The 11,907-nt window shown below is 39.8% G+C and overlaps 1 protein-coding gene across 1 annotated transcript; it reads left to right on the top strand.

The window, feature by feature from the left end:
• Positions 1-806: 806 nt before the first annotated feature.
• On the top strand, positions 807-10,677 carry LOC129867222 (E3 ubiquitin-protein ligase RNF126-like). Its single transcript, XM_055940483.1, has 9 exons — positions 807-1,085; positions 4,466-4,524; positions 4,734-4,794; positions 5,013-5,326; positions 5,508-5,576; positions 5,703-5,772; positions 5,933-6,026; positions 6,216-6,331; positions 6,574-10,677. Exons 1-9 carry the CDS (start codon positions 1,011-1,013, stop codon positions 6,721-6,723), a joined length of 1,008 nt encoding a protein of 335 aa, XP_055796458.1. The 5' UTR covers positions 807-1,010; the 3' UTR covers positions 6,724-10,677.
• Positions 10,678-11,907: the final 1,230 nt, after the last annotated feature.

The following is an 11,907-nucleotide window of genomic DNA, read 5'->3' as shown; positions in this document are numbered from 1 at the left end:
TTTTAGCCATACATCGAGTTCTTCATTGTTTTATGTAGGACACTGCTTAGAAACACTTAAAATGGCTAGCTAAGTTTCTTACCTATCCAACAAACATAATTTGGAAGGACATGAAGATGTTGTATTGCTAATTTGCTTGTTCTGGCTAGCTAATGAGAGAACTAGCCTAGTTAGCTCATATTTTAAACTGGAAAGATAGCTTGTAAAATCAGACTAACTAGCTTGCTTGCTAGCTAACTATCTATCTGATGTGCTTCTCTGTCAAAATGAGTGCAACGTTGATAGAATGAAAGAAAATGCAAATTTAAGCCTACTTCAAGATTGCATTTTTTATTTTGCTAATTTGAATATGTGGAATAATATAAATGTTGAAAAAGATTTGAAGAGTTTGAAGTATTTCATTCTATGCGTTACGTATATTCTAGTGAGCGAATCATTCGTCCCCTTCTTTACTCTGTACTGTCTCCACTGTTGTCAGTAGTTACCACAGCCACAAAGTTAAAATTGGCTATATCACAGAGTTTCTAAACTGAGAGGCGCAACGTCGCTATACTTCCGGGAACACTTGCGAAACAGAGCAAACAGACCAGGCCGTGGTTTTGGGGTTTAATAAGTAAATGTGAGAAGTAAAAAATTCTTCCTTCTTTGTTAATTTTCTCGAAATCCAACGTCACAACCTAGATTGGACCCAATGTCTTAAGTAGTTGATCTTGTTTTTTTACTCTAAGCTCGTGAATGTGATAAATTGACACGTTTTCATTTTCGTCAAAAATAACTTTATATCGAAGGAGTGACTTTGATTTGACGGCTGCACATGCGCAGTTTGTGGCGAGAAGACCGTTAGATTAGGCTTGGAAATACGTGTAGCAGTATGGTTAATGTTAGGTTTAAAATCAGATTTTAAGAAGATAATTGTAGAAATTGTCTGGGTTTAGCCATAATTATGACTTTGTGGCTGTGGTAACTAGTGACGATCCTCCAACTGAATCCTTCAACAGAGAACCAAAAAAATGGCGGAAGCACCTCCATGGCCCAGACGGTTTTTCTGTCACAGATGTTCGGAAGAGATCAGCCCTCGTCTTCCCGTAAGTAACGTTGACAAGAAGCGAAAGACAATTAGTCGAGGAGAGTAGATAAATTGTTGTTGGTCTTGAACGAGTCCATAAAAATTCTAGCTAGCTGGCTAGCTAAACCCCATCATATATACAGTCATTGAGCTAAGCTAACCATATTTTCAACGTCTTGCATCTGACTGTTAGCCAGCTAACGAGAACTAGCCTATTTCGCTCATATTTTAAGATAGAAAGCTTGTAAAATCAGAGACTGATTAGCTCGCTAGCTAACAAACCGCATCTGATGTGCTTATCTGCCAAGCTAGTTATCCTGTATTGTGTTGCGTCGTTTGTAGTTAACGTTAGCTAGCTAGTTGTGTGGGCGTGTTAACGTTAACCAGCTTGATTAATAGCTAGGGCATGAAATTACCTTGACAGAAATTATTGTATACTCACGGCTCATTATTAATCTGTGCAAGATATAAATGGGAACAACATAGCTAGCTGCCTAGAAATCTGACAACACATGGGACAAACAGTCTTAGCCAAGGAATGGTTCTGAACTGCCTGTGATATCAGCGATGCTTGGCAATGGCATGTGCATCCAGATTAGTCATAAATGATGTATAAAGGATTCCATTCAGTAACCAAACATGTAGGCTTCAGATCAGCTAAAGTAGAGGGAGATTCGTATTTAGCTAACGTTAGTCATATGATATGTGTATTTTTCTGCATTTAAGGAACAATTTATTGTAATATTTCCATGATGATGGCATTTATGTTTTCTGTAGAAAGCATAGACATGTAGAGGAGAGAGGTTGTTGGCAGATTCCAATGCCAAACCTAAAATATTGTGTCTAGTGTTAATTCTAGTCACAGTGACAATGGCACAGTGCATTATTTCTTGGTGTGTGTGTGTGTGTGTGTGTGTGTTTTTTTCGCCATTCAGTAAGTCACACCAGCATAGCAGTCAGGTGCTGGAATGATCTAGTCATAGAATACTAAAGGTGTCTCTCACAATGAAACATGTTAATCAGTAGGCTTTCCACATTTCGCTGGTAATGAACACTGAATTAAATACTGAAAACAATTCAACTCCTTCCTTCTTGACTGTTCTTAACAGTGTAGTTCAATTGGGTTATCTCCTTTTTGTCAACTTTTTCTCATGTTGGCCACACACATATAGTGCCAGTCAAAAGGTTGGACACCTACTCATTCAAGGGTTTTTCTTTATTTTTTAATATTTTCTACATTGTAGAATAATAGTGAAGACATCAAAACTATAAAATAACACATAGAATCATGTAGTAACCAAAGAAGTGTTAAACAAATCAAAATATATTTGAGATTCTTCAAACTAGCCACCCTTTGCCTTGATGACAGCTTTGAATACTCTTGGAATTCTGTCAACCAGATTCATGAGGTTGTCACCTGGAATGCATTTCAATTCCAAATCAAATTTTATTTGTCACATGCGCCGAATACAACAGGTGTAAACCTTACAGTGAAATGCTTACTTACTTGCAAGCCCTTAACCAACAATGCAGTTAAGAAAATATCCCCCCCTCCCCAAAAGTAAGAGATAAGAATAACAAATAATTAAAGAGCAGCAGTAAATCACAATAGCGGGGCTATATACAGGGTACGATGTCAAATCAAAATCAAATCAAACTTTATTTGTCGCATGCGCCGAATACAACAAATGTAGACTTTACCGTGAAATGCTTACCAACAAGCCCTTAACCAACAGTGCAGATCAAGAAGAGTTATTCAATGTGCGGGGGTACCGGTGTAAATGTAATTGAGGTAATATGTACATGTAGGTAGAGTTATTAAAGTGACTATGCATAGATAATAACCGAGAGTAGCAGCAGCATAGAAGAGAGAGAGGGGGGGCAATGCAAATAGTCTGGGTAGCCATTTGATTAGCTGTTCAGTAGTCTTATGGCTTGGGTAGAAGCTGTTTAGAATCCTCTTTGACCTTGATTTGGTGCTACGGTATTGCTTGCCGTGCGGTAGCAGAGAACATATTTAATTAACAGGTGTGCCTTGTTAATTTGTGGAATTTCTTTCCTTAATGCGTTTGAGCCAATCAGTTGTGTTGGGACAAGATAGGGGTGGTATACAGATGATAGCCCTATTTGGTAAAATACCAAGTCCATATTATGGCAAGAACAGCTCTAATAAGCAAAGAGAAACGACAGTCCATCACTACTTTAAGACATGAAGGTCAGTCAATAAGGAACATTTCAAGAACTCTGAAAGTTCCTTTCAAGAACAGTTGCAAAATCCATCAAGTGCTATGATGAAACTGGCTCTCATGAGGACCGCCACAGAAAAGGAAGACCCAGAGTTACCTCTGCTGCAGAGGATAAGTTCATTAAAGTTAACTGCACCTCAGATTGCAGCCCAAATAAATGCTTCAGAGTTCAAGTAACAGATCCATCTCAACATCAACTGTTCAGAGGTGTCTGAGTGAATCACGCCTTCATAGTCGATTTGCTGCAAAGAAACCACTACTAAAGGACATCAATAATAAGAAGAGACTTGCTTGGGCCAAGAAACACGAGCAATGGACATTAGACCGGTGGAAATCTGTCCTTTTGTCTGATCAGCCCAAATTTTAGATTTTTGATCCAAACCGCCATGTCTTTGTGAGACACAGAGTAGGTGAACGGATGATCTCTGCATGTGTGGTTCTCACTGTGAAGCATGGAGGCAGAGGTGTGATGGTGTAGGGGTGCTTTGCTGGTGACACTATCTGTGATTTATTTAGAATTCAAGGCACACTTAACTAGCATGGCTACCACAGCATTCTGCAGCGATACGCCATCCCACCTGGTTTGTGCTTAGTGGGACTATCATTTGTTTTTCAACAGGAAAATGACCCAACACACCTCCAGGCTGTGTAAGGCCTATTTGACTAAGAATGAGAGTGATGGAGTACTGCATCAGATGACCTGGCCTCCACAATCACCTCTACCCAATTGAGATGAGTTGGACTGAAGAGTGAAGGAAAGCAGCCAACAAGTGCTCAGCATATGTGGGAACTCATTAAAGACTGTTGGAAAAGCATTCCAGGTGAAGTTGGTTGAGAGAATACCAAGAGTGTGCAAAGCTGTCAAGGCAAATGGTGGCTGCTTTGATGGATTCTAAAATATATTTTGATTTAACACTTTTGGTTACCACATGATTCCATGTGTTATTTCATAGTTTTGATTTCTTCACTATTATTCTACAATGTAGAAAAGTCAAAATAAAGAAGAACCCTTGAATGAGTAGGTGTCCAAACCTTTGACTGATACTGTAGTTGAATGTAGTAAAGTAGGGATTCAATAGCTGATTGCTAGCCTGTTTTGTGGTAGAGTGAATGCGAAAATGATACTTAAAGGCGTTGTAATATTTGTTTGCAGGATTACACATGTCCTCGGTGTGAATCTGGCTTTATCGAGGAACTGCTGGAGGAGAGACGGTTTGTTGAATGTGTGACATCAAATCAAGCATTCTGTTGACATTCTGATTAAAGATGTCAGCAACCTTGTCACTAGATTTTGTCACTTGGCATCACATAACTTTTCACCTATGATTACAGCACTCTGGTCAAGAGGGTGTGCGCGCACATTTAAATCAAATCCCTCTCCAAAAATGCTAACTGTTTTCTGTGTTTCTCTTCCTGAACAGCAGTGAAAATGGGTCCACATCCACCATTTCCAGCGGTGACCAGAACCAACATCCATTTGAGGTTTCTCAGCTTATTTACTCTGCTCATTGAGAAACAAAGGCTTTACCATGATATTGTTATCTTAGCAAACAAACAAATACACCTTGTAAAATCGGACCTGGTTTTTGACGTAGGCCTAGTTGGGATTTCTGTTGACTATAAACATTGAATAGTACGTACAGAAAGAACTCCAAGTAATTTATGAATGCATCTGTTTGTGAAACGTCCATTTCTTGTAGAATGTGGACCCTTCAAATATATTTACATTCCCCTCGGGTTACGGCCAGTTCGCTATGGGTGTCTTTGATGACTCCTTTGACTTCGGAGCGGGGCTGGGAGGAGCAGGGTTGGGAGGAGCAGGGTTGGGAGGAGCAGGGTTGGGAGGAGCTGGGCTAGGAGGAGCTGGGTTGGGAACAGAGGACAACCGCGACGCAGAGATCCGGCGAGAACGGGAGATGGCATCACGGCAGCGATACGGCGCCAGGCAACCTCGCGGTCGCCATGGCGTCAGGAGGCAGGCAGGGAGACCGGAGGGAGTGCCCACTTTAGAGGGGTAAGCTCAGTGACTTGTGGGACCTTTTTAAATGTTCCATGATTCACATAGATGTTCCCAGTGATAGGCTTGTCTCTTTTCTTCTGAGCTTTGATGACATGTTCTATATAGGCAATGATGCAATTAGCTCTTATTTTTGGATGCATGCAGAGCATAACCAAAATGTTTTGTCCTCTTGTAGAATCATTCAGCAGCTAGTGAATGGAATAATCGCCCCTACGGCAGTGCCAAATATTGGTGTGGGACCCTGGTGAGTTCAACTTAGTACATTCCAGTATCTTGGGACTATGACCCATTGTTTTTATGTAAAACTTTGTAGAAGTTTTCCAACTGACTCTTTGTATTACAGCTGACTTTTGTTTATCTTAATTTATAGGGGCGTGCTTCACTCAAACCCCATGGATTACGCCTGGGGTGCCAACGGACTAGATGCAATCATTACACAGGTACGTATTGATTGTTTACCACTCGCCTTATTAAACATTTCTAAATTCACTGTCAAACCCAACAACAAAATATCTGCATTTGGATTGTGAAAATATTTGTTTGGTTAGCATGATCCACAGAGTATCAAATATATAAATATTTTTTTTGTGTGTCCCATAGTTATTAAATCAGTTTGAGAACACTGGCCCTCCGCCAGCTGATGGGGACAAAATCATGAGCCTTCCCACAGTCCTAATCACACAGGAGCATGTAGGTAAGTGACCCTGAATATCAACACACACATACACACAGCACAGTCAAGTGCATCACCTCAGGCCCTGTGGGCTGGACTTATTGTGGTCTTGCTCATTTTCTATGGAAATCAGTAGGTCATAGGTTTTGGAGGTGTTTTTAAGCCTTTGTTGAACACATTTACATCTTGAATTTGTTTTTCTGTTTTAAGGCTCTGGTCTAGAATGTCCAGTGTGTAAAGAAGACTACTGTGCTGGAGAAAACGTTAGGCAACTTCCATGTAATCATTTGTTTCACAATGATTGCATAGTACCCTGGCTTGAACAGGTAAGACCTTTCCACTCATATGTACCTTTCTTTTAGTGCTATCATTGACAACACCTAGATTACCTTTTCCTGACCCCTCCTGACCTTTTCCTGAACCAGAGTTTCTCCTGGTTAAGTTAAGTTGTCAATAAAAACTGTGGGCTCTACTTACATTCTTGAGTTTTCCGGAAAATAAAATCTTCTTGAAGATTATTGATTATATATAATGATGTCTGTGTTTGTGCTCCTGTGTGTTTCCAAAGCACGACACATGTCCAGTGTGCAGGAAAAGCTTAAGTGGACTGAACACAGCCATGAATCCTCCAAGTCTATCAGGGATGAACTTTGCCTCTCCCTCTGCACCCCCGTCCTCCAGCTCAACCAGCAATGAGAACTCGGCCAACAACTCCTAAAAAACATTTCCCTTCCCACACAACCTAGTGAACTGCCCCTCAGCCATTTGGGTACCAGTCTCACCCTGTCAAGGGGAGCTGAGAGCAACCACCCAGTCTCCTCCTCACCTGGATCACTGCCTCACACTGGACCGGAGCCAGCAGGAATCCAATTAAATGAAAGTCAGTATGTTTCTGCCCCACCCGAGGCTCTCCTCAAGCCTTCAGGAATGTTGCTTCTTGCTGCGTGGAAGGATGGATTTGGCCCTCTGCCTGGGGAAGATATGGAGAATAGGAACATTAGGAGGGTCACTCTCTGGATAACCTCAACATGCAGCAAACAGAACAAGACAGTTAGTCGTGCATTCTGAGGGGGGACTGGGGGAGAGATTTTCTGGTCTTCTCTCACCAAGTCAGTTGTTTTTTAAATAATTTTTTTGACATGTTTTATGAGCATTCATATTTGTACTGCTAAAGTTATTAAATGAAAACTTTCAGGAGTAAAGGAGGCTGAGTATAGGCTGTGTACTTGGTTTGGATTCTGCAGCTATTGCATGGATTGGAAACATCAAATTTGAAGTGCTTTTCTCAAACAGAAAAGCGTTTACCCTTCATACAATGTACTTTTAAATTGGGGGTTGGTTCATTCAATCAGTTTCTTATTGACTGAAGTTGTGTGTGCACCATTGTTTTGCCCTTTGAATTAAGAAACAAACTACATTTGGCTTTGTGTTTTTTGGAGAACTGACTTGGGTGCTGGATTAAGTCAAAGGTTACTACATTCCTCTTTGTAACGACAGAGGTAAAGATCCAGTAGTTAACCTGCTAGACAGATTCTAACAGCCTTTTCTCATTCGATCATACATAATCAGCAAGTTTCAGTGAATTGGTTGTTTCAAAAATATATTATAAGTGAATTCAATGTTTTTGTACAATTCACAGTAGAAAATTTAAGTGAAATATAAATATTTAAGTAAATATATAGATTTGCAGATAATGTAAAACCCTGAACAAAACATGAACTGATGAGAAAATAAAGATGTCTGGGTGCTACCACTCAATACACAACTTACAAACATATCTAGATGGAAATCTGATCCTCAGTAGTTAAAACATGAATACATACCTCTTTATTGTCCCCAAAATACCAATACTATCAGACCAATATCTTGTTAACTCACAGGTTGTCTGGATTTCAGTCACTCAGTGTGTATGTATTTCCTCATGCCTACATGGGTTTGACACTAGATGGGAGTGTAATACAAAATGGCTACTGTTATGTGGTGGGCCGTAGCAAGCTATCTGGTTCAGTTTTTGAGATGATTGAGAGCTCTCGAAGGAGGAACTTCTGAACACATTTTTTTTCAAAACGCCGTCGGGTACTAAATTGTAAAAAAAATCAAATCTCTTGTACTATTTCCGCCATTTTCTAGCTCACAAATGACATTCCTTTGCTGTGATTTATTTATTTTATTAATTATTGTCTGTCACTTGTCTCACATGATCTATTCAGCTCTCCTGTGTTCTACTCCCAGAGAAAATGAATAATACAAGGTGCAATTTCGGAATGGTTGTGGGTATGCAGACCCACCAGCCACTGTCCCCTCATGATGAGTTCCATTTTTTTGTGGCTCACAAAGTTTCCCATCCCTGGCATAGATGGTAAAGCTTTCATTTCTGGATTGTAAGATTGTGGCCTCAATGGCACTTGATTGGTAGGTTATACTATATTTAGAGTAACTTGCGAAAGTATTCACCCCCTTGGCATTTTTCCTATTTTGTTTGCCTTACAACCTGGAATTTAAATTAATTTGGGGGGGATTTGTTTCATTTGATTTACACAACATGCCTACCACTTTGAGGATGCAAAATATTTTTTGTGAAACGAACAAGAAATAATACAAAAAAACAGAACTTGAGCGTGCATAACTATTCACCCCCCCCCCCCCCCCCCCGAAGTCAATACTTTGTAGAGCCCCCTTTTGCAGCAATTACAGCTGCAAGTCTTTTGGAGTATGTCTCTAAGCTTGGCACATCTAGTCACTTGGATTTTTTCCCATTCTTCAAGGCAAAACTGCTCCAGCTCCTTCAAGTTGGTTGGGTTCTGCTGGTGTACAGCAATCTTTAAGTCCTACTACAGATTTTCAATTGGATTGAGGTCTGGGATTTGACTAGGCCATTCCAAGACGTTTAAATGTTTCCCCTTAAACCACCTGAGTGTTGCTTTAGCAGTATGCTTAGGGTCATTGTCCTGCTGGAAATTGAACCTCCGTCGAAGTCTCAAATCTTTGGAAGACTGAAAAAGGTTTCCCTCAAGAATTTCCCTGTATTTAGCGCCATCTATCATTCCTTCAATTCTGACCAGCTTCCCAGTCCCTGCCGATGAAAAACATCCCCACAGCATGATGCTGCCCCACCATGCTTCACTGTGGGGATGATGTTCTTGGGGTGATGGGAGGTGTTGGGTTTGCACCATACGTAACGTTTTCATTGATGGCCAAAAAGCTAAATTTTTGTCTCATCTGACCAGAGTACCTTCTTCCATATGTTTGGGGAGTCTCCCACATGCCTTTTGGCAAACACAAAACGTGTTTAATTTTTTTTCTTTAAGCAATGGCTTTTTTCAGGCCACTCTTCTGTAAGCCCAGCTCTTATCTTTTGTATTTCACTTCACCAATTTGGACTATTTTGTGTATGTCCGTTACATGAAATCCAAATAAAAATCTATTTAAATTACAGGTTGTAATGCAACAAAATAAGAAAAACGCCAAGGGGGATGAATACTTTTGCAAGGCACTATAGTGTTAGGAAAGTTTATCTGTGATTTTACTTTTTTATTTTACATTTTGTCATTTTAGCAGAGCGACTTGCAGTGATGAGTGGATACATTTTTTTTTTCCTTTACTGGTCCCTTGTGGGAATCAAACCCACAACCTTGGTAGAGCATGGCATTTGCAACTCCAACTGAGGCACAGGGGATGGATCATTTTTGGACGTCTAAGCTTTGACATTAGCCCATTTGAAGTTGGCATTTCAAAATGTTTAGGTATGGTTTAGGATAGGGACGTCTCAAAGATTCTGGATTGCACTAACCTTTTACTCATGGATGTTATTCTCATACAATGGCAGACAACCATGTTGTTTCCTCTTTTTGTGAGCATGCGATGTTCCTTAATTATGGAAGCTGTAGAGGAAAGCTGGTGAATTATTGGCAATGCCCCTATACTACATTGCATTGGAGAAAGTGACAGCTTGAGATTTGTATTTTGATCATAACATCAACAAAAACATTGTGGCAAGAAATAAAGGATTTCTGATCTTCAGTGTTGGAAAAAGTACTCAATAGTTTAAAAGTAAAGATACATTAATAGAAAAGTACTCCAGTGAAAGGCACCCAGTAAAGTACTAGAGTAAAAGTGAAAACGTATTTGGTTTTAAATATACTTAAGTATCAAAAGTAAATGGAATTGCTAAAATACAACTATCAAAAGTAAAAGTATAAATCATTTCAACTTCCTTATATTAAGCAAACCAGACGGAACAATGTTTATTTTTAGATGGATAGCCAGGGGCACACTCCAACATAATTTACAAATGAAGCATTTGTGATTAGTGAATACCCCAAATCAGAGGCAGTAGGGATGACCAGTGATGTTCTCTTAATAAGTGTGTGGATTTGACCATTTTCCTGTCAAAATGTAACGAGTACTTTTGGGTGTCAGGGAAAATGTATGGAGTAAAAAGTACATTATTTTCTTTAGGAATGTTGTGAAGTAAAAGTTGTCAAAAATATGAATAGTAAAGTACAGATGGTCTCAAACTACTTTAGTAGTACTTTAATTAAAGTATTTTTACTTAATTACTTTACACCACTGCTGATCTTGTACTTACTCTTACAAATGTACCGATCCTGTGTTTTATACCCAGCCCAATTATTCAGACCTTTATACATTAAAATAGATTAGCTGAAAATTACTTATGGAATTATGTGACCTCGTTCATTCTTTTGTAGGTTGCTGCTCACAAAAAAATGAAGTACCACCGTTGGATTGATCAAAAGTAGGCGCAGCTGGTGACGCTTATCAATTACAAATCAATGTGTATTTGACCCTAACATGCTGCAAGCTTTGGATTTGTAGTTGAATGTTTTTTCCAAGACATGCCCTTTGGTTAACCTCAAGTAAAAAATAATAATAAACTGCACAACAATTATTCTCCCGTATTCAAACACCTTGCCAAATGTAGGTGTATAGTTTCCAGTGTTGTTGATCATTAATGAGTTCATTGTATTACCCTCTGGTGAGTTTACAATTTGTCTTTAGGGTAGCAAATTAGATGTCACTGTTCTAAATAGGATAGTATGGGAGACAAGGATTGTCAATTACATTCCTTTTAAAACAATAGTTAATACCATTATGCAACAAGGCTTTGTTTTATTTAAGGTGACAACACTGCCTACAATTTGGAACTGTATTGAATTGTCTCGTGGAGTAAAATGTTTGTTTTTACATGCAAAAGTGATTGCTTTTGATAAGCCCTCATCTGCCTATATTATATTTTTATGGAAAATAGATGTTTCTGAACGAAACTGTTGTTCTGCGCCTGAGGAAGGCAGTTAACCCACTGTTCCCCGGGCGCTGAAGACGTGTATGTCGATTAAGGCAGCCCCCCCATACCTCTCTGATTCAGAGGCAGTGGCGGACTGGCCATCGGGGAGCACCGGGACATTTTCAGGTGGCCTGAGGGTCGTTTTGGCCTGCGGTGAATAGTCAACTTGACCAGCGATAATATAGCAAGCAGGAATGAGTTGATAGAGAATCCACGCATCAAGCGCGACTCTCACTCTCTCGCTGCAGTGTCCAACCGTCCACCTGCTTCTCTACTGATAACATTTTAGACAAGTCGCACAGCGAAATGGACATTCAGAAAAGGAAAGGTGGAGCAGAGGGGGAGAGAATAAAAAAGAGAAAAGCCCTTGCCACAGACGCAGCTAAATGCTGCAAAATAAGCGACATGTTCGTCAGTGAGGGACCAAGTCAGTCAAAAACACTGGCTAAAACACACACGACACCCAGCATGGCTAATAAAAGTGACACAACGGCCAGTAGGCTAAACAGTTTGCACGTCTTAGGTGTTCGTGGAGGGGTTATATCATAGCAATGAGTGCAACATAGCGATCATAATATGACATTGAACGCAATATGT

Source organism: Salvelinus fontinalis, chromosome 12 (assembly GCF_029448725.1).
Source record: "Salvelinus fontinalis isolate EN_2023a chromosome 12, ASM2944872v1, whole genome shotgun sequence".
Classification (NCBI taxonomy): domain Eukaryota; kingdom Metazoa; phylum Chordata; class Actinopteri; order Salmoniformes; family Salmonidae; genus Salvelinus; species Salvelinus fontinalis.
The sequence above is the reverse complement of the archived record's forward strand: the minus strand, read 5'-3'. Positions and strand labels throughout refer to the sequence as shown.